This window comes from Mesitornis unicolor, unplaced genomic scaffold (assembly GCF_000695765.1).
Source record: "Mesitornis unicolor isolate BGI_N332 unplaced genomic scaffold, ASM69576v1 scaffold6916, whole genome shotgun sequence".
Classification (NCBI taxonomy): Eukaryota; Metazoa; Chordata; class Aves; order Mesitornithiformes; family Mesitornithidae; genus Mesitornis; species Mesitornis unicolor.
This window is the reverse complement of record NW_010191594.1, coordinates 12762-40600: the sequence shown is the minus strand read 5'-3', so window position 1 is coordinate 40600 and position 27839 is coordinate 12762. Positions and strand designations below refer to the sequence as shown.

At 38.0% G+C, this 27839-nt stretch overlaps 1 protein-coding gene across 1 annotated transcript; it reads left to right on the top strand.

Annotated features, from left to right (window-relative positions):
• Window positions 1-214: 214 nt before the first annotated feature.
• On the top strand, window positions 215-21488 carry TNKS2 (tankyrase, TRF1-interacting ankyrin-related ADP-ribose polymerase 2; the record flags this gene model as incomplete). Its single annotated transcript, XM_010186784.1, has 25 exons — window positions 215-378; window positions 696-732; window positions 1041-1116; window positions 2496-2590; window positions 3798-3864; window positions 4918-5104; window positions 6052-6173; window positions 6598-6689; window positions 6781-6859; window positions 7898-8069; window positions 8771-8850; window positions 9261-9406; window positions 9838-10003; window positions 10305-10524; window positions 10933-11042; window positions 11534-11722; window positions 12463-12715; window positions 13377-13459; window positions 13914-14034; window positions 14920-15017; window positions 15654-15728; window positions 16799-16904; window positions 18520-18706; window positions 20529-20685; window positions 20948-21488. Coding segments are annotated over 25 exons (3145 nt in total), but the record flags the coding sequence as incomplete, so codon positions are not given.
• Window positions 21489-27839: the final 6351 nt, after the last annotated feature.

Below are 27839 nucleotides of genomic sequence, written 5' to 3'. Positions count from 1 at the left end.
GCTTCTGTAGTGTGTCAGTCACAGTCTTTCAGCTGAGGTTGGCTTCTACCAGTCTGTGTGACTGTTCCCTTTCTGCTCTGCTTTTTTCCTTGTGCAATGCGTCTCACTGGTTAAACTGTTCACAGCTGACCTTAAGGAATTCTGACATGGAAAATTTGAGAGGGTAAATTGGGATCAGTAACTGGATGTTTCTTTTGTTGATTGCGGCTTACAGTAATGATACATCTCGTAAGCCTTGTCGTACACAATTGTTTCCTCATTGCAAACTTTGGCATTTTGTAGTACTGCTGCAGCATGGTGCTGAACCAACCATCCGGAACACAGATGGGAGAACAGCTTTGGATTTAGCAGACCCATCTGCAAAAGCAGTGCTGACTGGTAAGTGATAATCTTTAGATTACGTTATGACTAATAACAGTCAGATGAATGTAATACAGTATTTTGAATTTTGTCTTTTTGATACTGCATTAAGTTTTCTCTGTTTTGTGATTCTAAATAGAAATTCCCATATGGCCTTCATCATCTCAGTCATTGGATGTGTTCTGGATAAATAATTTATTGTGCTAGTTCAGTAATGGACTGCCAAATTTTTAGCACTTATGTTCTTTACGGTTTTGGAAGAGGAGTATGAGTAGTGAACTTCACATACATAGATCTTTATTTAACAACTAAAGAAACTCCCTTTTGTCTTCCAGGTGAATACAAGAAAGATGAACTCTTAGAAAGTGCCAGGTATGCATGTTTGGAAGATACCTGGAATTTAGCTATATTTTCAGAATTATATGTGATGAATATATATATGGCTTTTGAGCTGTCATTCCATCTAGGTGCTAAGCTTTGGCTGTTAGCTGTGAATAAACCTACAAAAACAATTATATAAATGCATTTTTGCTTTCCCTTTAATGCTGACAGTATAGAAGTGAGTGTATGACTTCAGACAGATCTGCTGAACATTATAGCAAGGAAAAATATATGAACATAATAGGCTACTAAAAACTAGAATAGAAACATTTCTGCCCATTTCATATCTTGTTTTTCAGAAGCGGAAATGAAGAAAAGATGATGTCTCTTCTTACACCATTAAATGTTAACTGTCATGCAAGTGATGGCAGAAAGGTATTTTTGCTTAAAACCTGAATTAAAATTAGTTCACTCTTACATGTTTCATGGTCACTGTTTCATTAGATTTTAAGAATGTTAAACATAGAATCTCTCTATTTTCTGTAATATATGTGGGGAAACAAGATTTTACCTCACTATGCAGCTAACTGATGTTTTTGTTTGTTTTTAAACTTAAAAGGACTATGTTGGTATTTCCATGTAGGAGCAATAAACAAACACCTTTTCAATTGGAACTTCTGCTTGACCTTCATATCTACAGTGATAAAGAGGGCCTTTTCCTAGATTACCACTATCACAGAGATACACATAGGCCCCTTACTTGCCGTACACCCTAGGCAAGTTATCGCCACTGTATCAGGAGTGAACTGTTCATTGCTCTAAGTATGGAATCATAGAATAGTTTGGAAGGGACCTTAATATTGTCTCATTCCTCCGCCTGCTGCCATGGGCAGGGATGGCTCCCACTAGACCAGGCTGCTCAAAGCACCATCCAACCTGTCTTGAACACTTCCAGGGAGGGGGCATGGATAACTTCTCTGGGCAACCTGTCCCAGTGTCTCAGTACCCTCATAGAGAAGAACTTCTTCCTTACAGCTAATCTAAATCTGCCCTCTCAGTTTAAAGCCATTACCTCTCATCCTATCATTAAAACTTTGTTGTAAGATACTGGGATCTCCAAAACACCTATGCATAGCTATTTTCTTGTCTTCTAGTTATGAGATTCATCTGCTAGGAACTGTACAAACCAAGTTCAGTTGATGGGTTTGTAAATGGAGAGGATAAGATTTCTCTTCACTAATTCGTAGCTCTGCCCGTGGTGCTGCTGATGGGTATGCTTGAGCGGGTTTGCTAGAAGAGATCATAGAGTAGTTATCTGAATGCTCTGTGGAGTGTGGGAATTTAGAAGAGAAGATCAAGTTTCCTCCACAGCCCTGTTGGTAACTTATAAACTTAATCTATACATTGGCAGGGAGTCCTTTTTATAATTTAGCGGTCATTGTTTCTAACGACCATCATCTTCCCACTTTCACAAGGGACATAGGTTGTCCCAGCAGAGTACTTATAGTTATGGTAGGCTAAAAGACAGCAATGGACCGCGAGACTCAAATCCGTTAAGAGGGCCTTCACTGCCAGAATGCGTTTGTGATGGATTAAATTCAGGATTGTGTTTATGATGGCTGCAAGAGTAGTTGGTAAACAATGCACGTAGTTATCAGATGTCTGATTCAAGTGCTCTGTTTTGGGGGGGTTTTCCAATGTTGCAAGTATTTTAAGGACTTGACTAGTTAGTTCTGTTAAGTTCTGAAAATCATAAATATAAGGGCAACCCTTGGTTTGGTGTTCCTGATTACTTCTATGTTCTGTCCTTTCAGTCTACTCCTTTACATTTAGCAGCTGGGTATAACCGTGTCAAAATAGTTCAGCTCTTACTGCAACATGGGGCTGACGTACATGCGAAGGATAAAGGGTAGGTTCATTTTTCATTTGTTCAGAATAAACAGAATTTGTGAAAAACTGAGATGAAATAAAAAACAGCAGTACTATTTTAACCATGAAGAATTTCTAACTTAGGAGCATTATGCTATCTTAAATCTTTCTCTTACACCAAAAAGGCAAAGTACAGACTTAAGACTTGTGAATCAAATTGAGCTAACCATAGAACATGCTGCCTTTTGGGTATCACTAGTCAAATTATTATCTCTTGTTTAATAGAATTCATTCATGCACCACTGTGAAGTCAGCAAATATTTCAGTGATTGAATCAATCTTCATTTTCTTTCTGCTTTTAAGTTTATGCTGCTTTTTGCAAAGCATGTGATAAAAATTGAAGATCTGTTTCCCAGAGGTTTGGGAAACATTTGGGAAACAGTATTTGGACTACATTTTTGAGCATTTGGTTGATATCTTGGGGAATGGGGTAAAACACGCCGAGTTTATTTAGTTACATAAAATGTAATGAAAAACCTATTTTTAAAATGTGTATTTATGTACATTAAGGATTATAGAAAGCACACTCTTATTCCTCCTTTCTCCTAGGATCACTTCACAGCTACATAAATAGCTGCCTGATCAGACAGCTTTAATTGTCCCCTTGGGGTTGGAAATCACTTTTCTCACTTCTCCCCTGCTATCCAACAATGAAAGAATTCACTTCGGGCAGTTTCTCACTTGCTCTTCAGACCTCTGGGTTTGAGAGGGTATGAAGCTGCCTTTAAAATCTCTGCAGCTCTGCTGTTCCTGTAGAATATTGTTATTTCAGCTACTGAAACATTAGCCAGTAAGGCTTCTTTAGTTTCCGAGGGAGAAGATAATCTTACAGCAATGTTCTTGTGCAAAAGGAAATCATTACTGTCACTTGTGAAAATCCCCTGCAGGTAGTTCTTCCTGCTTAGGGTTCTGAGTCTGAGCAGAAGCATTTCCTTTGCAGTAAGATGGTGCAATTAATTTCTCGTCTTCTGATTAGTTTGAACGTTTACTGTTGTGAAAAATGCTGATGGGATTTTCTGGGCTCTTCTCCAGCTTCTTATTTCCCTTCAACTTCATTTGCACGTCTCTGGTACCATTTTGTAAAAGGTTCAAGGTGCAACGTGGTACCATTTGCAGTGTTATAGATGCATCTGGTATTGAAATATGTGTAGTGAGATAATAATCCGTCCCCTTTCTCTCCTATATAGAGATTTGGTGCCACTTCACAATGCCTGTTCCTACGGTCATTATGAAGTAACAGAGCTTCTAGTAAAGGTTGGTCTTTGAAGATATTAAATTGCATATTACTATATAAGAACAGTTTATAACAGACTAAAGCAAGCTGCATTTTTTTTTGTACTTAGATTTACAAAACTCAAAGAATGATAGATTGCTTTTGCTCTATGTGTTAGTGGTTTTGAGGCTGGAGCTACAGAATATTCTGCTTGCAAGGAAGCTTTTTCCTTATAAATGTGCTTTCTGTTTTTAAGTTTCTCCGCCCCAGAGTTGAATGTTTTTGTACCACCAACTAAGTACTTCTTACCTCAGCCTTCTCAAGCTCCCCCAAAAAAAACCACACAAAAAAACCTCAAAATGGGGCAGTATGTTCGTGTCTTAACTGTTACGCTAGAGTTGTATTCCCTGTTGGAATTCTGCTCCAGTGAATCTCGAAATATTTTTTGCAAAGCATTACAGCTTCAACAGCAGCAGTAGGAAAAAGCGTGTCCTGTCAGACTTGGTTACAGACAGAACACAAGGTGCTTACAGAATGTTACTGGAGAAGAATTACATAGATAGTAATAATCCAAGCATATTACTTGCCGAACTGCATCCTTTAAATGTTTTGAATAGAAGTCAACTGGGAGTGCCTGTCCCCTTCTAGGTATCTTGGAATTTATATGTTTGGGGGGTATTCACAGAACATGTATTTATCTTAGGGCAAGTGTTCACTCTAGACTTTTTCTGAAGCCGCAAGAAACATGAGCTTGTTCAGAGGTGATTTGGATTATATGAGTTAGGTTCTTTCTCTGATTTGACCTGTAGAAGAGCTACTCTTCTTTTAGAGATGCTGGGGAAAGCCTGAAGAGACTAACCTACCTTTGGCCTCTTTGAATGTACCTGTGAGACATTAGAGGATTAAAAACTGCAGTGTGCTGAAATGTGTTATGTTGAAGATGAATGTCTGGAGAATGTCTCGGGTGTGATTTGCATACAATAATTATTTTTATAAAAAATTTTTAGCAGTCTACTGCATTGAACTAATAACAGAGTCTTTTTCTAATGATCTGGTTTTAATATTGCATCTTTTTTACCCCTTTCCCTTTCAAGCATGGAGCATGTGTGAATGCAATGGATCTGTGGCAATTCACCCCTCTGCATGAAGCAGCTTCTAAGAACAGGGTGGAAGTGTGTTCTCTTTTGTTAAGTTACGGTGCTGACCCAACGCTCTTGAACTGTCACAACAAAAGCACCATTGATTTGGCTCCAACACCCCAATTAAAAGAACGATTAGCATGTGAGTATAAAGTGAGGTCAGTTCTACAGTTACAGATTGTACTGTGTACTTAGGTTCCCTAGACAGTGACCTGCCAGAAATCAGCTTTGGAAAATCCTTATACTTTCCAAGCAGCTGTGCAATGTTGGATAGTACATTTCACTGTTTATAACTTGAGATTGCTAGGTTTTCTGAACGCAGGCATTTAAAATAATTTTATTGTCAGTTTTATAGTCATGTGGTTGTGATAGGTTTTGTAGCTTTTCTTCCACAAGTACACACTTTCCCTCACGGCCTTGCCGTTACACTTTCATTTTACATACTTGCTTCTGTCGTTGCACCAAGACCGCTGAAATATTCATTTTTGTTCCACTGTGTTTTGTTTGAAGAAAAGAAAAAGCATAACTGTGTGTTTAGAATGCTGAATATGTTTGACTGTGCCACAGTCTCTGAAAGTTCAAAGAAATTTATGAAAGGCATTGATTTTTGTGCAGCAAACTTAAGGTGTTGAAAAGAATGCCCTCAAATTCTGTCCTTTCATGGCCAAACTGTATCTCTCTGGGATACATACAAAAATTATCAGCAAGTACTACATTAGACTTCATGTTAGTGTCTCGAAATGGTTTTCCAAAGACAGATCAGAAGTAGAGATTTACATATGCTTGAATTGGTACATATGCAAAGAGAAAGAGTGGAACCTAGAACAGTGCTGGGTGAAATAGCTCTTGTTCAGCCAGTTCGGATGTCTCTCTCTGGTTTAGAACCAAAGCACATTCCTGTAAGTGTTTTGACTTAGGTAACAAGTACTGTCAAGAGATGTAAAAGCTTAAGTCTTGAGTTGGAAATATCTGCAACACGGTCTGCTGAATAAAATGAATATTTTTATCTAACTGAAAGAAACAATCCTCTTAATCCTTCTTGAGTTAAGGAGTATAGCATTCTGATATGTATTTTATTTCTTTTTAAAGATGAATTCAAAGGTCACTCACTGCTACAGGCTGCAAGAGAATCAGATGTAGCCCGTATAAAGAAACATCTTTCTCTGGAGACAGTGAACTTCAAGCATCCTCAAACCCATGAAACAGCATTGGTAATATTTCAGGGTTTATTCAATGTATTGTGTCTGACCTAAACGTAGTAGGTGATAGTTTAGAACTGAAAATTTCAGATCTACCTGGAATATCCAATGTGTAGCTAAACAAATAACATTGATTAATACTTTGTTCTTAAGATTAATGTTAAGACTAACCTAAAATGCCTGTTTAATTTAGGTTGTCTAAATTACTGTTCTTCTGTAGAATAGTGTGGTTTTAAGCACCAGCAAGCTACATGTGTTAGTCTGTAAAGCTTGAAGGCTTCCAGCAGTTAGTGGAGAGGGAGCTTCTGCATGTTGGTTTGGGTTTTTTTCTGTTGACTTTGCACACAACCAAGTCTTAACTGCCAGTTCATCAGCGAGCAGTAAAACCTGTGTATTGCTAGCTAGTTGTTAATGCTACCATTTTTAATGTTCTCAGCACTGTGCTGCTGCATCTCCGTATCCTAAAAGAAAACAAGTATGTGAATTGCTGCTGAGGAAAGGAGCCAACATCAACGAAAAAACAAAAGAGTGAGTGGTTTCAAATGAATACTACCAAGTGTTTGTTTAGAACATTTTGCAAAATACTCTTTGAATTATTCTCTTTTTTTATTTTTTAAAGCTTCTTGACTCCTCTGCATGTGGCATCAGAAAAGGCTCATAATGATGTAGTTGAAGTAGTTGTGAAACATGAAGCTAAGGTATGAGTTACTATTCATACTTCTTTGTTGTTGTTGAGGTCTGCCTACCTTATAGGTTTTCATGCCATGAGAATGGACAGCTGAGTAGACAGACTTTCCTAAAATAATTCATTTTGAAGGTTGTAGATTTATACACTTAAGGCACAGGCCATCAGTGCATCAGTACAGTCCAATACATTGAGGCATCGTTATTGTTTTGGTCCTCTTTTATAAGAAGAGCAGATATAGTTCTTCTCACTGTTAACTGAAAGCCTGTAGAGTGTCTTATTTGGTATTTCATTGTCCAGCAGTAGTAATGAAATGCTTAAGGGGAGAAAAAGTAGGGGATATATATGAACAAGAAGCTAAACTGAACTGTAAAACGGGTAAACTTTACATGATGTTCTGTGCACTGAAAACTACAGTGAAGGCAAAATGTTAAATCATAACACAGTGTTTAGTTCAGAGTTCCACACTCTGGAAACGTGGAAAAGTGGAAAGGGAATACTCTCTGTAATGCTTGAATCCTAGGAGTTTAATCTCTCTCTCATGGAAATTTGATTACAGCCTGACTGCTGTGAAGTTTGCAAAGCAGTGATCAAAACCAGAGGAGCAGTAGGGAATACAAGTAACCTTTGGGTGCAGAGTTTTAAATTGTTAAATACACCTTGACTGAAACACATAGAAAATCCTCAGACTGAAAGACCACAATAAGCCAATGCAGGTAAAAGCTGTTCTACATGTTGGCACTGAGGATTTGTGCTGCCTTGAGCAAAATAATGGCCTACTTCTGTATGCAGTGAAATTGCTGTAACTGTTTACACTGAATTATTTACATGCCTCTGAAAGGGGGCTATTATTTCTCAGTAAATGTAGTTACAACCTTATGAACTGCTTTGGTTTAAATTTTATCTTTTGAAATGTCATGACCTTTGGAGATATACTGAATATGTTTTCTTAATTAAAGTAAAAATACTTGTGAAACTCTTCTAGTCAGTGATGAAAACAGCTTTAATATTAAGTTTTGATGATGGTGTTTCTTGTCTGTGTTGTTTTTAGGTTAATGCATTAGATAATCTTGGCCAGACCTCTCTTCATAGAGCAGCACATTGTGGCCATCTTCAGACGTGCAGGTTGCTGTTGAGTTCTGGATGTGATCCTTCCATTGTGTCTCTGCAGGGCTTTACAGCCTTACAAATGGGAACTGAAAGTGTGCAACAGCTACTACAAGGTATGACTGATTTATTCAGGATCCACTTCTGAAGTCATGTGGTGCTTCATTTTACTTGCCATTTCAAGTGCTGTCGAGAAATAGTAGTGAATGTAAGCGCAGAAAAAAAAGTACTTTCTACAAAAGATACCATGTTGTGCAGTTCTTAAGCACGTGTAGAGGAAGCGTGCCTGCTCTAGGTGTAGTTAACAGTATAATTTAGTCCAGTATTCAGCTGCACAGATTGTCAGAGATGCTCAGAATGTTTCATGATGTAGCCACCTGGAATAATTTTGAAAAAATCCTGATGTTGGGAGGGGGAGTCTTGTAAGTAGAAAATTAGTTTCGAAACCAAAAAATGGCTGCTTTGCATTTGCGAACAGAGACAGCAGAGTACATGGATTTTCAAGAGTAAGGTTTGGACATAATACACATAGGTAAGCTTCTTGATACAGCCTAATTCTGAAACTGAAATAAGGATGTTTAGTTGGTTCCACAGTACTTCAAAATGGTAAGAGAGTGCGTTGGCAAGAAAGGCAGATTTGCAAACACTGTTAGTGCTAGTAGCTATACTTGTAGAAAGTGAGGAAAGATGAAACTTGTCTGTAATTGGTTAACTTTTTCTTAAAGGGCATCCTTGAAATACTCAAATTACTTATTGTCTTAATAAATTCCTTCAACTACATACACTTACCTGTCATGTAACCTCATTTATTTTGCAGAAGGTATCCCGTTAGGGAATTCTGATGCAGATCGACAGCTGCTGGAGGCTGCAAAGGCTGGAGATGTGGATACTGTAAAAGTAAGCTTAAACCTGTGCTACAAATAAGAGTTATACCCCAAACTGATTTATTAAAACAGTCAATCACACAGCCCTTCACTGGCTGCTTTAGAGTTGTGATCTCTGTCCTAAAACCTGTGTATTGCACCAATATTACAGGTGACAAAATGTATTATTTACCAGCTCTGAAAGTTTGTCATATAGAAAAAGCGTAAATAAGAAGTCTCAGGTGTGGATTTGGGAGGAGGAAGTATTTAATATTTTTTTCTTCAGACACAGTCTGTGAAAAGTAAAAGTTTTATGTTAATAAATAAATAAACTTTAACGAAGACAACTTTTCAAAATGAAATGTGTATAACATTTTATGACTAAATGAAAAGTGTGCCAACCCTATATATAGTGATGTATGTTTTGTCTGGGGGATTTCACAGAAACTGTGTACGGTCCAAAGTGTGAACTGCAGAGATATTGAAGGACGTCAGTCTACACCACTTCATTTTGCAGCTGGATATAATAGGGTATCCGTTGTCGAATACCTTCTTCAGCATGGAGCTGATGTGCATGCAAAAGATAAGGGGTAAATACTCAGATGTTTATTTTCTTGGCAGTTATAATTGCTGATACCTGTCAGCTCTCAAATACCGCTAGCTGATAAGCATCCCATCGTTCTTCAGACATTCAATTTTTTTTTTTATTTTCATGGAAAATTTTATTAGAATGGAGATGTTCCGAATAGTCACAAAAGCATTTTGCAGTACTTGAGACTGGAGTGTCAAGAATTTCTCTGGCCCTGGATTTTTCCTTCTCTTCAGTGCTGTTGCTGACTGCATTTTTACCACTTTGGCAGTAAACAGTCCATTACATTAGACTACTGTGGAAATTTTTTTTAAAAAACAGTTTTTCTAATGGTTTGATTGTTGAAGGTGCTTTGTGTTTTAAGTTTATATCTCTGTGAGAAGGACCACATTTTAAAATAATATTTTTCTCTTTTTTTTTCATTGCTCCCAGAGGTCTTGTCCCTTTGCATAATGCTTGCTCGTATGGTCACTATGAAGTTGCAGAACTGCTGGTTAAACATGGTGCTGTTGTCAATGTAGCTGACTTGTGGAAATTCACTCCCTTACATGAAGCTGCAGCAAAAGGAAAATATGAGATTTGCAAACTCCTATTACAGGTATTCCATATGCTGGAGAAAGGTTGCTTTCTTTTCTTTATTGTTCAGTCTGAAATGTAGTTGGACTTTGAGAAATTGTTGTGTGTTTTGTGGTTTCTAAATGATTGTAGTTAAATGTATGTTTTCAGTAAAACAGGTGCTATTAGCAGCTATGTTGTCCTTTCTCATATAGTAAAAGGAAGGCCCTCTCTGAAGGATTCAAATATGTGTCAGAATATTTGCTCAATAAGGCATAAAAATGCCTAGGATGCAACATATTTACTCTGATTATGTACTTGCCGCCTGTTTTTGATGTGCACAGCATGGAGCTGACCCTACAAAGAAAAACAGAGATGGAAATACTCCTCTAGACCTTGTTAAAGATGGTGACACTGATATTCAAGACCTACTTAGAGGAGATGCAGCTCTACTAGATGCTGCAAAGAAAGGTTGTTTGGCCCGAGTAAAGAAGCTGTGTTCACCTGACAATGTCAACTGTCGAGACACACAAGGACGGCATTCGACACCACTACATTTAGCAGGTCAGTGTTTTAGTTAACTAGTTTGATCAGAGTTACTAGTTACTGTGGTTAAACTTTCCATGTCTAAGCAAGTTTGATGTGTACCCTCAAGCTAGAGGATTCCATATTTTATCTTTAAAAAAAACCTATTGTATGCATATTAATCTTACATTCCTCTTCTGAACTGTTCAATGAGTTTAACTTCCTATTCTCTCTAGCCAAAGAGCATCCTTTATTGTTTATTGACAGAGGTTTTAAAACCAAATACTATTTAAATAGAGTGAAGCTGTCCTCAGGTAATATACGCTGTCTTCACTGGGATTGACGTATTTTCAAGTAATTTAAGTGAATTACTATTTCTCTGCAACCTGTTGAGGATAGGTTTTTTTTAATATGTTCTATTTGTTCTGTCCTTTTGCAACCTTCCAGCTGGTTACAACAACTTGGAGGTTGCAGAGTACCTGTTACAGCATGGAGCGGATGTGAATGCACAGGATAAAGGAGGTTTGATTCCTCTGCATAATGCAGCATCTTATGGGGTAAATATCTGAAATACTGGCATTGTGAGCCAATACTCTAGAAGGCTTTTGCAACTGAGTTGTAATATTATTTGTAAAACACACAAAAAATAATTATAGCACAATGTATTTGTGAAGACTCTTGAGTTTGTAAATCATGGTTGCAGTTCACAGAATTAAGTTTTCTGAACGTGAACATTTAGAAAGCCAGTAGCTTGAAAGGTGTTCCATAAAATATATTTCCTTACCTGTGCCAGGCAAACTTTAGCAGCAGGATCTCATTTTCACTTACTTGGCTGGTGCTGAGGCACTAATAGTTTTTGTGGACTTCCTGGGTCTTTGTGCTTGGATCAAGTCTTTAATCAAGCCACTACTTCTTTATTATTATTATTTTCTGAAAAAGTAAATGTATTGTTTCGTATGAGGGTTACAGAGAAGTATCAGTAATAGTTCTGAGTTAGTTTAATACATTTGTGGTACCTTGGAATTTAAGAGGTGTTTTTATTTTCCAGCACGTTGATGTAGCAGCTTTACTTATAAAGTATAATGCATGTGTGAACGCGACAGACAAATGGGCTTTCACACCTCTGCATGAAGCAGCCCAGAAAGGAAGGACACAGCTTTGTGCCTTGTTACTGGCACATGGGGCTGATCCTACTCTGAAAAACCAAGAAGGACAAACACCATTGGACCTGGTCACTGTAAGTGGTGGGACTCTTCTTGGGAAATCTGTACTTACCTGCCACTTGTGACAGCTCAGCTGAAAGCTGCACTTTAAAAAAACTAGTACAGCAACTTCTGCAAAATTTAAGGTACTGTGGTTTCTCTGGTGTTTATACATGCCTGGTAAGGAAAGTCAGGAGAGCCTTTATAAAGTCTCTTTAAATCTTTTCTCACTTAAGATTTCTTGTTTCAAGATGGAAGGGGGGGAAACAACAAACAAAAAAACAACCAAGGGAATTCACGCTTATAATTTGATGCTTTTAATTTAGTACTTACAGTTTGACTGATAGAAAAATTGTGGCAATAAAATGTAAGCAGATTTTGTAACAACATAGATTTAGGAGACTATCTTACTGTTAAGTTTTTGCATGAGATATTTTTCTAAGTATTAGACTACAATTCAAAGCTACATTGAGAATAACTGTTTTGTCTCACAAATTCTGGTTGCCAGTAGAAGCTTTTGTTTGTTTTTCCTCGAAAAAGAATTCTGTTTAACTGTCCCTTAAGTTTTTTAGAAATAGTGACATCTTTACTTTTTATCCTACCACAATATTTACTCATAAGCTTTATACAGTTTCATGTATGCTGTCGGCACAAAAGGCCATTTGTAAATGCACTGTAAAATGCTTATTTTTCTGGAATAACAATAATGCATTCTAGGGAAAAATAATGTGTAGAAGTGCTCCTCTGTTTTAATAAGTTGTCTTTTGCTATTTAGGCAGATGATGTCAGCGCATTATTGACAGCGGCAATGCCTCCTTCTGCCTTACCAACTTGCTACAAACCTCAGGTTATAAGTGTGTCTCAGGCTACAGGTTCTACAGCTGATTCCCTGTCTTCTGTTCCATCCAGTCCATCCAGTCTGTCTGCTGCAAGTAGTCTTGACAACTTGTCTGGTAGTTTTTCTGAACTGCCTTCTGTTGTTGGTACAAACAGTGCAGAGGGAGCTGCTGTTCTGGAGAAAAAAGAAGGTGAGGCTTTCTCAGTTAGGAATGAATATCTTTTTTCTACCACGTGGTAGAAAACTTCACAAGCGTGAAAGTTTCCCACACATGGACACAGTTACTATGACTTATGCAGCATTCCTATTCCTCATGTTGTCATAAATGAGGAACAGAAGTCTGAAAGTCTTGTAGTACAAGATTTTAGTGCTTTCCCCTTACAGAATCTTTAAAATGTTCCTTTTTTGCTGTACAGAGCCAAAATAGTGAATTGTGTTTCAAAAGAGAAGTCAAATGAAATTTAGCTCCATACCAAGCAGTATTTTACTGCAGACTTTTATGTAGCTTCTAAGAGCCTATTCTTAGATCGGGTATGTTGAAAAAGGTTACTTCTATGATGTTTTAGTTCTCAACATATTTTCCCTTTGAACAGACATTTCTGGTAGCTAGCTAGTGGCTTACCTCATGAAAGCATGGAAACTGCTCTTCGGAGGGGTAAAAATCTTGGAGTACTAGGGTGAACTACGTAATAGTTGCCACTGGTTAGTGATACAGGTATTTATTCCCCATCTTCAGAAGACTGAGAGTTTCTGTTTCTCTCGTTATTGTCACAGACAGTGTGAGATATACTTTGTTTTACGGTACAGGTATGAATGTTCATTGTGAGGTGGTTTTTTTTCTTCTTTCTTAGTTTCAGGTATAGATTTTAGCATAAATCAGTTTGTGCGGAACCTTGGCCTTGAACATCTAATTGACATATTTGAAAGAGAGCAGGTAAGTAGCTGTATTTATTTCCAGATGCTCAGCTAGAAAACAAAGGAATAAATACTGACTGTCCAGAGTAATGTAATGAGCCAGATTTAAAATGAGCGAATGTCAAAAGGAGTGGAATGAAGGAAAGGAGTGTAACTAGATGTTTTAATTCATATATGATATATATTAAAATACATGTATCTATAAAAAAGCTGGGGCAATAATGCCTATATCAGTTTGAGAGTGTAGGCATGATTCCTTTCAGTGGTATCTATGATGGAGTAAATAAGTAGTCAGTAATTTATGGTTTTGTTTCTGTTGGCTTGAATACATCTTGCAAATTGTGTTTCTCAATCAGAAAAATGATTGCTTTGTACCTCAGCTGTTATGAGGTATATTTTTACTGTCATTGGCAGCTGTTATAGACTGTTTATGCTGTTGTTCAAAAAAATGGTGTTGCTTTCTTTCATTATAGATAACACTGGATGTATTGGTTGAAATGGGACACAAGGAACTGAAGGAAATAGGAATTAATGCTTATGGCCATAGGCATAAAATCATTAAAGGAGTTGAAAGACTCATTTCTGGACAGCAAGGTACATACTTTTTTCAAATTATAATTAACACTGCCTTTATAGAATCCATTTTTATAAATGTTTTAGATTATTCCAAATTGTATATCATTGAAAAGAATTGGTAATAAAACTTGTCCTAGAAAATGGCACTTCAAATGGTAAGAACGCCTTCTGACTTGAAACATGAGCACTTTTAGTTGTGCTGTGAATTACTCTGAATCTTGCCTTTCAGTTCTCTAATTTATTTTCTTTTCCTTCATGGTCACTGTTTTGCCCTTAGGTAAAGGGTAGATCTGGTGTAAAATAATTGTAAGCTTTTGGAGGTAGGAAGTATTTATTTTTATTGGAGCACTGTAGAGAGCAGAGCACGTTCTCTGTTGATGGGTTAGGACCTGTTATGTACTGTTCCGTTAGGTTCTGCAAAGGGATGCTGTGTTTGCTCTTTCAGAAGGTCAGCTGAAATTCTGATTTATTTTATTTTTTTTAAGTATAGTTAGTGCCTGAAATGTTTGTTCTTGTTGAGAGAATCATGGATCAGCATCCACAGACCAATGGAAATATTTGCTGTTGATCTGCATCCAGACCCAGCTGTTGTGCTTCTCATGGCATTTGTAGTGTATGCGTGATAATGTATGGATAGAGGTTCTAAACAGAGATGTATGGGTAGAGGTTCTAAACAGAGATGCTGGAAAGGTGTAATTATTTGAGGGATCACTCTTTGACATCCACAGAGATGTCTGCAGCTAATGAAAGGCAATTAAGAGGTTAGCAACTAACCTCTTTCTGTTAAACTGAGTTTTGAGAAAACAGTGCCTTTAAAAAGAAAAAAATCTCTTGCTGGTTATCATTCTAAATGAGCAGTCTTAAAGCAGTTTCTGAAACTGTTGTGTTTTGTTACGTTCACAGGACTTAACCCATACCTGACTCTGAATACTTCTGGTAGTGGAACTATTCTCATAGATCTTTCCACTGAAGATAAGGAATTCCAGTCGGTAGAAGAGGAGGTATGCCTTTCTTTGTAGTGTCTCAGTAGTTCTGTTACGTCTACTAAAGGAGATAAAGAAGCATTGCTAGACAATTTAACAGTGCAATAAACATCTTTGAGCCTAAGAAAAACTTGCATAAGGATACTTCAAATTTCCAAGTTTAACTGTACTACTTATAATCTGTGTTCTTAACTATTTTCTTTCTTATGTTATTACTGATTGTAGTACTTTTAAAACCTCTACTATACAGAAAAGCTCTTTGATATAACAGATAAACTCTATGCAACTGATTGCCTGTCTGCTATACACAGTTTTAAGTCACTTCCTTCCAAAATGTCATAGTCATACAGGACAAAATTCTGAAGAAACAATATTATGAATAGATTAGTGACAATCTTGTTCCATTTGAAAACTAGACCATGGACTGTTCAAGGGAGGTTTAAAAACAAAAATAAATTCTTAAACTCTGTTCATGTGCATCCACAAAATCTGGCATTACTTAACATAGTCATTTCCTAAAACATTCTCTCATGGTTTTTTAATAATAATTTTTTTAAAAAGAATTAATTCCTTTGATTATTTTACTGTGTGAAGGAAATGTGTTTTGAATGTGTTGTAAACAAAGTGATCCTCCTTAAAATTTTCGATCTTCAGATGCAGAGTACTGTCCGAGAGCATAGAGATGGAGGACACGCTGGCGGAGTCTTCAATAGGTACAACATCTTAAAGGTAGCTGTCATATTTTTGTGGTTGGTGCTTACGTCTTAGAGTTTTGGCTGAAAATAAAATGCCCATAAAATGTTCTACGTTTTGTTTGTTGAGTTCTATAATGTGGTAAGATGTGCTGTTCTGAGGCATGCACAGGAAAAAGGTCATCTTACAGGGAGATTCAAAGAATAAGATTATATGGGAAAAACTGCTTATGGGTTACTAGTCATTAAGAAACTTTATGAAAAACTGACACAGAAGAACCTCACAGAAAGCTGCAGAATGTCTGAAGGGAGAGACAGAAGATTTTATAGTAAACAAAAGGCTTTTGTTGAGGGAAATAGCAGGGAGGGGAAAAATGCAAGAAGTGAAAGCCAAACACTTGCTCTTGAAGCACGGAAGTAAGTATACCTACTTTGGCTTGATTTAATGCCAAAGAAGCTTAAAACACCAGGCAATAGGCAATCTTGCTTTAAATAATTGAATGGAATTTTGGTTTGCATTCATGTATTTTTGTTCCCCTGAAGAAACGGTCATTTTCATTAAAATGATAGCAAATTTTCATTTGCAAGTAAGTACTACTAAGTTTTATTCTAACGTGCTGTTACAGTTTCCCCAGTAGAACTGATATGCTCCATCGACACACGTAAGGCTTTGCCAGTGTCCAGCGTACCTCTGCAGAGAGTACATACTTTAAAGGAAGTGTTCTAGAAGTCTTCATGGAAGACAATTGTTAATTTACTAGATGGTTTTTTTTACTGGTGGTTTGGCATCAAGCTGTGTTTGGAGTGATACTCAAGTAGAATTGTGACTAAGCCTCTTAAATTTAAATTAAGGAGTATTTCTCAACAGATATTTAAAATTAATTTATTCTTAATTAAGCATATAATTATAATTACTTAAGCTGTGCTACAACAATCAACCTCTGTAGGATAAGTTAGAAAATTTGTGTTTCTTTGAGGTCCAAGGAAAATATTCTTGTTTAGTGGCAGTGTAAGTGTAGTGTGGTATAGCTGCTATAGGTTATACATCTGTCAAATGAAACAGCAGTTTTCAGTTTCAGGGCAGAACTTACATTTTGACTGTTTCAGATTCAGAAGGTGTGCAACAAAAAACTGTGGGAAAGATACACTCACAGGAGGAAAGAGGTCTCCGAGGAGAATCACAACCATGCTAACGAAAGAATGCTGTTTCATGGTGAGATACCGAAATGCACCTCATGAACTCACTCCACCATCAACACTCTTTATTGGGGGGTTCTGCTGGCTCAAACAAAGTAAATTTTTTGCGTGGAAATGGTTTCCAGGTTTTGCATGAGCTTTGTATGAACAAGTGTTTGTATTTGTCACTGTGGAGACGTATCACACACTGCATCTTTCTTCTGAAATTTGCATCTCCTTGTCTTTCACTAAATGAGACTTGAAAGTTCTAAGTGAAGACATTTTAGCAATTTCAAATGGAGATTAAGGGGTGTGCCACCTCCTAGGTTAAGTTGCTACTTTGTTTTATCAGCTGTATGCCCAAAATTATTAAGGGTCAGACTTTATTCTGCTATGGGTTGTTTTGGGCATTGGGGTGGAACCAAACTTTTGTTTTCTCTTTTATTAACCAAACTCTTTTGTTTTCTTGACTTTATAATTTGATCAGTTAGTTCTTGTTCATCATTCCAGAAAAGAGAGCTTATAATTAGCAAATTAAGAACAACTGAAAGTTCTCCTGTGCACAAATAGGTAGTTTGTCCTAATGAACAAATTAAGCAAGTTCATGGTACATCCTTAAAATGAAAGCTACATAGTTCCCAATGTATAATGCATTACTGTCGAAAGCAGCAATAATCCAATAATTAACTGCTTAACCAAACTTGCAGATACCTGAATCCTGTCTTTTGGCTGTGGTCTGTATCCTGTTAGAGGAAATGGCCTCTTAATGTAATGACCTGTCTTTAAAGGAAAGTCTTTTAAATTAGTTAGATGTTAACAAAATTATTCCTGGAATAAAGCAATTAATGCCTTACAAGTGGTTTTGTTTGGGGTTTTTTAAGTCTTTAGTTGAATATTTTTTTTAAGTATTAACATGTCTTTAACCACATATGCCACTTGCAGAAGATCTCAAGCAATTGTCATAGGTTTTTCTCACTCTCATCTGAAATGTTCTTGTGCTTCATACATGGTTTTACCATCTTTAAGTTTTGGTAGAAGGTTTTGGATTATTTTCACTATAATTTCCTACATAACTCTGACATGTCATGTTCTTTTAGAACAGCTCTTTGCAAGGGGTACTTTCATATTTATAGATACTGTTATAAAAATCCTTACTGAAAACACCTGCACTTTTTGCGAAAATTAATGGGTATCAGATGTCTTGAGGTGCAGAATACAGCCACTTTGAACAGATTATTCTTTCAGGCTAAATTTTAGGACCAGTGCAAGTGAATAAGTATTAGTTCACATTTTGCTTTTTAAATGCAATCTGCTTAGTGTTATGAAGAAGATGGGTTTGTGTAGCAAGGCATTCATTGAATCTTGGTTAGAATGAAGCTCTGCCAAAGGGAGTGCAGATTCATGGAGCCTTCTTTTGCAGCAAGAGTTGTTGCAGGTATTACCTTTTGTCAAAGATGTACACTTACAGCACTGTCATTTGTGTAATACCTCTAGCAAATTGGCTGTTTAGATCTGAGGTCAGAATTTCTGGAGCCTTATTTCCTTGTCTGTATAGAAAAACCATTAAAAAAAAAAAGGTGAGGGGATGATTGAAACGTGAAATGCAAAAATCTGTATGTTGTATTTTCAGTATTTTTCTTCCTTTCTCTTAGGTTCCCCATTTGTGAATGCAATCATCCACAAAGGCTTTGATGAGAGGCACGCCTATATAGGGGGCATGTTTGGAGCTGGGATTTATTTTGCTGAAAACTCTTCCAAAAGTAATCAATATGTGTATGGAATTGGAGGTGGCACTGGATGTCCAATCCACAAGGATAGATCTTGTTATGTTTGCCATAGGTAAGTCATTTTGCCTATGTATGTTGTGTTCTGGACCATCAGATCAGCAGTGTCTCTCTGTAGAAAGATTTGCTTGGTAATCCAACCTTCGCAGCACTTTGTGTTTTGAGCATACTAGAGACTTTCAGAAAACTTTGATATTTAAGTCCTGAAGAACCTTTAACCATCTTCAGCGCATTGAACCAAACGTTTGCCCTGAACTTAGTGTAAAAATCAGACTTTGGTAACCAGAGAGTGAAGACGATCTGCTAGATGCCTGTGTGAAAGATGCAGCAGTATGAGGGTTTAGTCCATTGCCTGTTGCAGAGGAAGGAGAAATTCAGTGATATTCAGATGCTGTATTTCTTTGAGGAGGATGTACTTCGTAACAGCCAGCCCCCATGTCACTGCTGCTTTACAGTAATACAGATGTGTATTAATGAACTCTCTACCACTAATTGAGTTCTTAAATCCACGTTTCTGCAGAGTACCTGTTGTGTTTTATTGACACCATTAGTTCAGAATAAGGTTACTTCATGGAGTTGGTTGTGGTGGTGGCCATCATTTCAACCAGGAGAACACTTTGTGTGTTTGTGTGCATACTGTTGTGCATTGGTATCGCAGGGATAAGGTCGTTCTTCCAGTTTCCTTCCTTGAGTCCCTCCCATTTTCATATTGCTTACTCTTTTCTGGCACTCTCAAATAAAGAGAAGAATCTTCTAGAGTTACAGAGGTTGTCAGAGTCTTTTCATGCTTTCTAAATAGTTTGATTTTTTAATAAGAAGGCTTCTTCAATTTGTCTTGTGTGAAGCATTAGAAAAGCAAAAGTTTTGGCTGAGCAAAATGGTATGTAACATTGGTCTACAGAAATGCCAGGATGCCATTGCAGTGGTACATACATAAAGAAATAAGTACCCTTGTTCTGTCTTTCTATAATGAAAACAACATATCATGCTGGTAAATGCTGGTGTGAGGTATTTCATGTTGACCTAGAGTTTGCACTTGGCCTTGACGTTGGTTTGACGTAGATACAAATCTGGTTGGAACATAAGTGATTTATGTGGTTAGTGTGAGTGACTGGGGAAGGGGCACCCTCTGAAAACTTTCGGGGGGGAAAACAAACCGCCAACCAAACAACATGAAAAGCTAGTGACAATCTTTGAGTGCATTGTTAAGCATGCTGTTTCCAGTTATCACAGAATCAGAACGGTTTGGGTTGGAAAGGACATTAAAGCTCATCCAGCCCAACCCCTGCCATGGCCAGGGACACCTCCACCAGACCAGGTTGCTCAAAGCCCCATCCAACCTGGCCTTGAACACCTCCAGGGAGGGGGCATCCACCACTTCCCTGGGCAACCTGGGCCAGTGTCTCACCACCCTCACAGCAGAGAATTTCTTCCTAATTCCTAATCTAAATCAAATATCTTCCAGTTTAAAACCATTCCCCCTCGTTCTGTCACTTCCTGCCCTTGTTAAAAGTCCCTCCCCAGCTTTCCTGTAGGCTCCCTTCAGGAACTGGAAGGCTGCAATAAGATCCCTTCGGAGCCTTCTCTCTTCCAGGCTGAGCAGCCCCAACTCTCTCAGCCGGTTCTCATAATTTAGATAAACATTTTTTTCATGTTACTTACCAACCCTTTCCTCAGGCTGAAAAGCTTTTCCAAAGGGAGCATAACCTTTGCCCTTCAAAACAAATTCAGAATTTTGTGAACTACGAAGAGTGAATAAATGGCTTTAAAGTTCCACTGTTCTCCTGAAGCAGAAGTTTCAGATTATGAAGATAGTCTTTCTGGAGCTTCACAAGCATTTATTTTGTTTTCATGGTGCTTTTTCTCTTTTAACACAGGCAGTTGCTGTTTTGTCGTGTGACACTGGGCAAGTCTTTCCTGCAGTTCAGTGCTATGAAAATGGCTCATTCTCCACCAGGACATCACTCAGTTACTGGGCGACCCAGTGTAAACGGATTGGCGTTGGCAGAATACGTCATTTACAGAGGGGAGCAGGTAAATAGCTTTTTGGAATTTTTTTTTTCCCCAGACTTTTTCAAAGGCTTGTAATGTGTTTGTGTTATTTTCTTACTTTTGAGGTGCTAGGAATTGCTTTTGTCTTAAAACGAACTCCAGCTCTGGTTGCAGGTGAAAGGATCTGTTTCCTGAATGCCTCAGACGTTTTGCCTTTGACGTTTTGCCTTTTTTTCTTTGGCATAAATATTTTTTCCCTTTTCCAGAAAACAAAATCATAATAAATAATGTGTCACTCTTCCAGGCTTATCCAGAATACTTGATTACTTACCAGATTATGAAACCTGAAGCCACCACTGAAGCTTAAGACAAATTACTTATGGGAAACCATCAGACCTTGGATGGGAAGACACCAAAGGCTGCCGTCCTGTTAGTTACGATGAGTTGTTGAAAAAGTTTCGTCCACAGGTGGTGTGGTAGCAAATGTGAACAAAAGATACCATTTTTGACTTGATAAAGCTTTAATAATGTACAGTATGTTTTTTCTAAGATTTCAGAAATGTCCTCTTTTTCAGCACTTTAACAGATACCATTCCAGGCTGGGGTTTGGCTGTACTGAATTATAAACAAAAATTAACTTGAAACAGTGGTTTTATACAATACTGCGTTGAAATTTAGCAGAAACCGTAATGCTCTATACAGGAATTCATTTTACTAATATTGTGTTCTTTAAAACACTGCATTTACACTGAAAACGTTTTCATTTGTACAACTGTAAATAAGAGCTTTTGTACTAGCCTGGTATTTATTTACATTGCTTTGTAATATAAGTGTTTTAGAACTGCAACCTTGTACAAAATGGGTTTTTCCACGTGTTGGTTTGTTCATCTGTGTTTTTCTCATGCACGACAAATTTGAAAAGCCAATTTTTTTCAGGGTTTATCGCTTATTTGTGAGGGAGAAAGCAAATTTTATCTGAAGAGATTTAGAAATATCCAACTTTAGATTGAATATGCCAATTTTTCTTCTGTACCTTTATTTATGAAATATACATTCCTGAGAATGATGGGCTATGAAAATAGGACGTTCCAGCTGAATTCTGAGGTGTTTCTCCACCTGCTTTATGGAGTTGCACATTTTATTTCTGTAAAATGTCTTCTGAAGTTTTTTATTTAACTACAGGTAGAGTTAACGTGTATCCTCACTTCAAGGCTAGTAGACCTTGCAAGTTACAGATCTAGTAAATTATTTTCTTTGAATGTAGTTGGAAAATTAACCTCAAGGAGATCCTTGAGTAGTTCTTGCTTACATTTATGCCAGGAAGTTCCATAGTTTATTCGTACAGAGGGCAAACAACTTGGTCTTTTTGGTAAATTAACGTACCTGTCCGTGCCCTCAGGACACGAGTGTTGCGAGGTGGAAACGTTAAAAACCTCTCTGTCATCTCCTGCGTTCCTTTCACATTCAAGCTGTAGCTGAAGCCAGTGTGTAGAAATGTGTTTGCCTGCAGTGCTTTGTGGCTGAGTGGAACCGGTCAGGGTGCAGGGCTCTGCTCCCCATGCTCGGCCGGCTGCGCGTAACCCTGTGAGACCACTCGGCTGGCGGAGTTGTGCAGCAGGTACAAGCCCCTGTTCAGGTCTCAGTCGGGGTTACTGGATGCAGCGGTCAGTTCAGTCAGCCCTATCATAGCTCTCTTGCGTATTCTGCTTCTCTTCCATCTGCAGTTTTACCCACATATTTCAAAAATATGTAAATAAAAACTGTAGTTCATTTTGGGGTTAAAGTGGTTAGGAGTCTATTTTTAGTTGTTTTATATTTCTACATACAGGACGCTGTCCCAGAAGACAATTTGTTTGCAGGGCATGTTACCATACCATGGTTTTAAATGTAGTAACTGGTCAAGATAATGAAATCGTCTTGCTGATGTGGTGGTTATGTGATTATGCTCTATGTAACAGTGTATTGAACCTTACCCAGTCCTGTGGGGAATCTGAATAATCAGGTTGCATAACTCTTGCAGAAAGTAATATTGGCTATGAGTACAAAAGACTTTGATTTTTAGGTACTTTCTCCCAGCATGTTGCCTGTTCCTTAGGTATAGTAATGCTGGAATTGGTGTTCATGCAAAATCTGTTAAGTATGTTTAAAACTCTTTCGTTCTTGGTAAAATGCTTCATTCTCTACGAATCATCACTTAACGTCTTGTAAAATATTGTGGTATGATAGCATTTCAAGTGGTACCACAATGTTGGTTTTGTCTGTTTGGGGATTTTTTAATTTGGTTTTTTGTTTGTTTGTTTGGGGTTGGTTTTTAGGGTTTTTTTTTGCATGACATACCTTGCACTCTGAAGATGGAAGCTGTAATGATTTGATAATACTGACTGTTGAGGTGAACCTTTAATCTCTTGTGCAATTAGATCTGCTTTACTCATCTTGAAGTGTCTTTTCATGTACTGTATAACATTCCATATCCATTTAACACTAAATAAATTTAATTCACTGGTTTTCTGGTAGCATGGGAGTAATTACAGAAGTAGTGTGTCAGCCCATCGTTTTAAATGTAAGCATGCACAGTACTGTATATAACAAACTACATCATTAGAGGTGAAATTAATTGCACTAAATAGAAAAAGCTTTTAACGTTGATAAAAAAACCTGTAAATAATGTGGAAACGTGTAGTTTGGTACATGGCTAACAGCTTTAGCTACCAGTGAAAGTGTTTCATTAATAAATCTAGAAGTAAGCTCCAATTTGTGCATTTAGAACTCCATTATATGTTCCAGACTGAAAAATAAAATTGCCTTACGCTGGTTTTGTAAGAGGAAAAGCAACCTGAAACGTGTTAGCCTTTCAGCTGACTGCATGGGTAGCACGAGACACACGTGAGCACAGCAGCACTACTGCTTAATCACTTGTAACACTGCGTAAGTTGTTCTTCAGTTCGACCACCTATATGGTAGGCAGTTTCCTAAACCAGACTTGTGCAGCAGACTGAAGTAGATGTGAGCACTAGAGGGCAGGAAAGCGAATTTAGTAAGACTGAAGGTGATAACAATCTTTAAAGTATCTTGGTAGTACAGCTTCTGATAAAACTGCTTCTGAAAGCTCCGTCTACCTCGGCTGTAAAAAATCAAAATTAACTTTCCGTTCTGCATTAGTGTTTTTAAGAAAACAACTGCTGCAGCTAAGCAAATTGGAAATGTTAGGGGTTTTTTCTAAACAACTTTACTCATAACTTAGTTCTTAGAAATTAAAGTCATTTAGTCAGGCTCTTGTGTCGTATGTAACTGAAAACCTTAGTGTTATCCGTGCAATGCATGTTCAGGAGGTGCGCTGGCACCAATTTTGAGTGAAAATAACTGTGTATGGAGTTGCTGCAGTCTTTTCTAACCTCAGCTTGCTCATTAAACACCATGCTGTGTGTGTATACATACATGTGTATATGTGAGTACACACACACACACAGACTGGCTCACTCCATTTGCCAAGAAGCTTAAAAAAGAGTGTTCGAAGTGGCTCCTCCAGCAGACCACTGCTGTCAGTGCGGGTACTGCAGCCTGGGAGCCGTGTCCCGTCTGCCCATCTCCCAAGCTTCACGTTAAGAAACCAATTTTTCTCTGTTACTGGAAACAACCACAGAATCCCATGGGTGGCTTGCCTTGTGCTTTCCCATAAAAAAGTACAAAGGGTTGATTTGTACTCATCTAATGCAGTAACACAGCCAAGACTGCTCTCTCACCTCCAGTGAACTGGAAAATCAAACTGCCTGAGGCCTGCCCCTCTGGTTCTTGGAGTTGTGCTTCTCCTGCGGCCGCGGAAGCTGCAGTAGGAGGTGGAGGTGGTGTCAGCAAGGCAAGTGCTCTAGTCGAGGGTGTGGATGAGGTGTGTGCCTCTCTTCGCCCCTCTCCAGCAAGCATAAGCAATGGTGCTGCTGAGAGTATCAGAGGGTTTCTTCCCTCTTCCTGTGGCTCAACGGATCAGAAAAAGCTTGCAGCCAATGCAAGGTAAAAAGCAAAAGCATGTAGATGACCGGTTTGAAGTTAACATGTTCTGCCCTAAAAAGTGGCAAGGTTTGGTAACTGAGAGAAGATGGACAGGAGGGGAGAGAAAATAAAGGAACTGAAACCGATTTACAAAGAAAGACAAGATCTGCAAGCGCTGAAAAGTTATGGTAGGAATAGCTAGTCTGTTAGGAATAGTCAAGATAATTGTGGTACATCAACTTCCTGACTTACACTGGGAATGATTTCTGCACTGTTGAGCAAAGACGGCAAATAAGTGTTGCTGTGTAGACGTTACAGGGGTTTCAGAAGAGCTCTTCTTGAGAAGAACGCACGTGTTGAGGAGGAGAAAGCTGCAGCAAGTTGCAAAACACGAACATTAGACATGGGAAGTCATGTGTGCAAGAAAAAGAAATGGGATTTTAAAACTGAAGGCAAATGTCTTATACACTAGTTCTTAAAAACATAGATTTTGAAGCATTGGTTATCAGAGACAAGCTAAAGAACCGCGGTAGATCAGCATACCAGTAAATTAAAATTTGTCACACTAAATCATCTCTGTGGTTTCTCTCTAGTGGCAGGGGGGAGATCGGGGTGGGGATTTTAATGCAGCCAGAAAATTCAAAGTAGCAAGCGGAGGTCAGGTTGATCTCTCCATGTGTAATCCTGATAAAAGTGGTAAATGTTCTCAGCCACAGCTCAAGGGTTTCAGCTGGGGTCTCAGTGGGGGACAGCGAAGGGGATGCAGTGGTTTCCTGTATGGTACAACTGCCATGTACATGATGGCACTGCGCACCTCCTGTGCAGTGACACAGCTGGGAAATGTGTACGGTTCTTGAGGTAGGAGCATTGAAAGCTTTTAAAGTCATAGTAGTAACATTTGCAAACCTTAATATTTCAAATAGGTGTAGATTTGTCAAAGGAGCAAAAGAAAACTCACTAGTGCCTGGGGACATACGACTGAGTCTTTCTATAGTTGGGAAAGCAGCTTCGTGTCAGCTGATAACACTGTTCTCGGTCGGTGCGTGTGGGAAAGGATGAATATTGAATGGTGAAGTTAACAGAAATACCCCAAGAAATGGACTTGAAAGTAGTTACTTACTTCTGGGTGGTAAGTGGTGCGTGGCTTGCTATTGTCTAGCTGCTCTTCAAGAAGGTACCATCTTCCAGCAATATATTTGGAACCTCCTTTTACACCAAGAAATGTGTTCAATTTTGCGAGGCAGCAGGCGTTACAGATCAGTAGACAGGCAGAGAACTTCTTAAAAAGTTACAACTGATAAAAGAAGCGGCTAAATAGATTAAGTAAATACGACTGATGTGTAAGGAGAACTGAAACTGCATTAAAACAAGGAAAAAAATGAATGTTGTTGCAAAGATGAGTAAAAGTGTATCAATTCGTGTATATAATATTTATGACCCAGCTGAGGAGGATATTGTATCTGATAGTTTTTAATTGTTGGAGTAGTCATAGTGGGAGCTGACAGCAGCTACCTTAACTGTTGTTTTAATTAATGATAGGATGAACTACCGAGCAGTCCACGTGTATCATCTTTAAGTAAATTAATCTCTATGTGATGACCAGTGCCTGATGAATAGTGCTTTCCTATCTGGAAGTATTTTACTGAAGCATTGCAAACACGCAATCAAATAAAGTAGATTGGGATGGGTATCAAAGATCTTCATTTTGAATAATGAGCATTCATTAGAGCACCTCTTTTCATAGGACAAAGTCTAATTCAGGATTTAGGGAAAGGATCTACTCAGCAGTAGCTTACTAAAACAAGGATTTATAAATAATAATAAAGTATATAAGGGCAGTTTTACAGATAGCATAGTCCCAGTAATGAGGCCCTTGAAGGCTGTAGTATAGAAGGTGTTATTTAATGTAAAGATTCTAAAATAGTAATCAGACTTCAAAATAAAGGGACTAATACTAAAGTGTATTTCAAAAGATTAGGAATGTGAAAATGCACTAGAAGTATAGACATGGGTTTTAAGATAAGAAAATGTTCTCCTATTGGGACTAGAGGTCTCTAAATGGAGAACAGGCCAGCACATCACTACTAAGATGGATTTCTAAAGGTGTAGAACAGACCTTGGGAAAAGTAGGGTTAAAAAAAGGGGAGTGGGGAGATCGACTGAGCATTTCAGAGCGTTGACAGAGATGTTAACAGAGAAACTCTGGTCAGTGGTGTACCAGAAGATCTGAAATAGCCTATGCAAAATTAGAGTGAAAGGCATTAAGTGTCTTGATCAGGAGACAGAAATGGGGACAAGCACTGCTTGTAACTGTGGTGAAGAGTCTGTCAGACTGCTGCACTTCTGAAATAAATTTAAAGTGAACCTTCTATCCAATGTGCTAATTATATGTGCCACATAAGCATTTTAAATATCTTTAAAAGCTTCTGAACATTTGTCTATTTAGGCTTGAAGTGAGGCGGAGTGGCAGAGTGATGAGCTGATGCTGGCACGTTCAAGCGATCCTCAGTAGCAGTACAGAGCAGAGTCCCAGGGGAGGATTCTGATGGGAATAACCTCTTATGGGTAAGATTGGGCAAAAAAGTCTGGAAGTGAGCTCTTCTTACGGAGTTGTGCATTAAACCGTATTCCAAGGCACTGCTGAAGTATCTCCTGCTATTGAGTGTGCTTAATCAATTAACGTTTCAGAAACGCCTAATAGAATACAAGAAAGAAAGAACAGTGATTCCAGATCTGGACAAATTAAAAGGAGTATTTCACGCTTAAATGGAAAGATGTATTCAGGGATAAGTTTTAAAACCAGGTTTGAATTGTTTTATAGATATAATTACCGTGTGTCTGCTATAGTCCAACAGAGACACTGAAGTCATGACAATAATGTGCAAGAGCTACAAGAACCTCGTACACGTGGAAACGTTCAGTAGCCAAGGACTCACACAAAACGGTCCGTAAACAAAAAATTACGGATTTGCCTACGCCTGCTTTTTGTCTTCTGAGACTTCACTGCCCGTTCCCAGAAAATGCCAGCTTTTCAGTAAAGGAGTTTATCAAAATGTGTGAGTTAAGGATTTCATATTTCGAGTTCTGGTTGTGTTTGTTTTCTTTGAAAAGGAGAAAGATTAATGATTCTGTGTTGTACAATTAATAGCTTAAATATAATTAAATATAAGTGTAATAGGGTGCATTGTTATGTATTACAGATGTTTTATGGC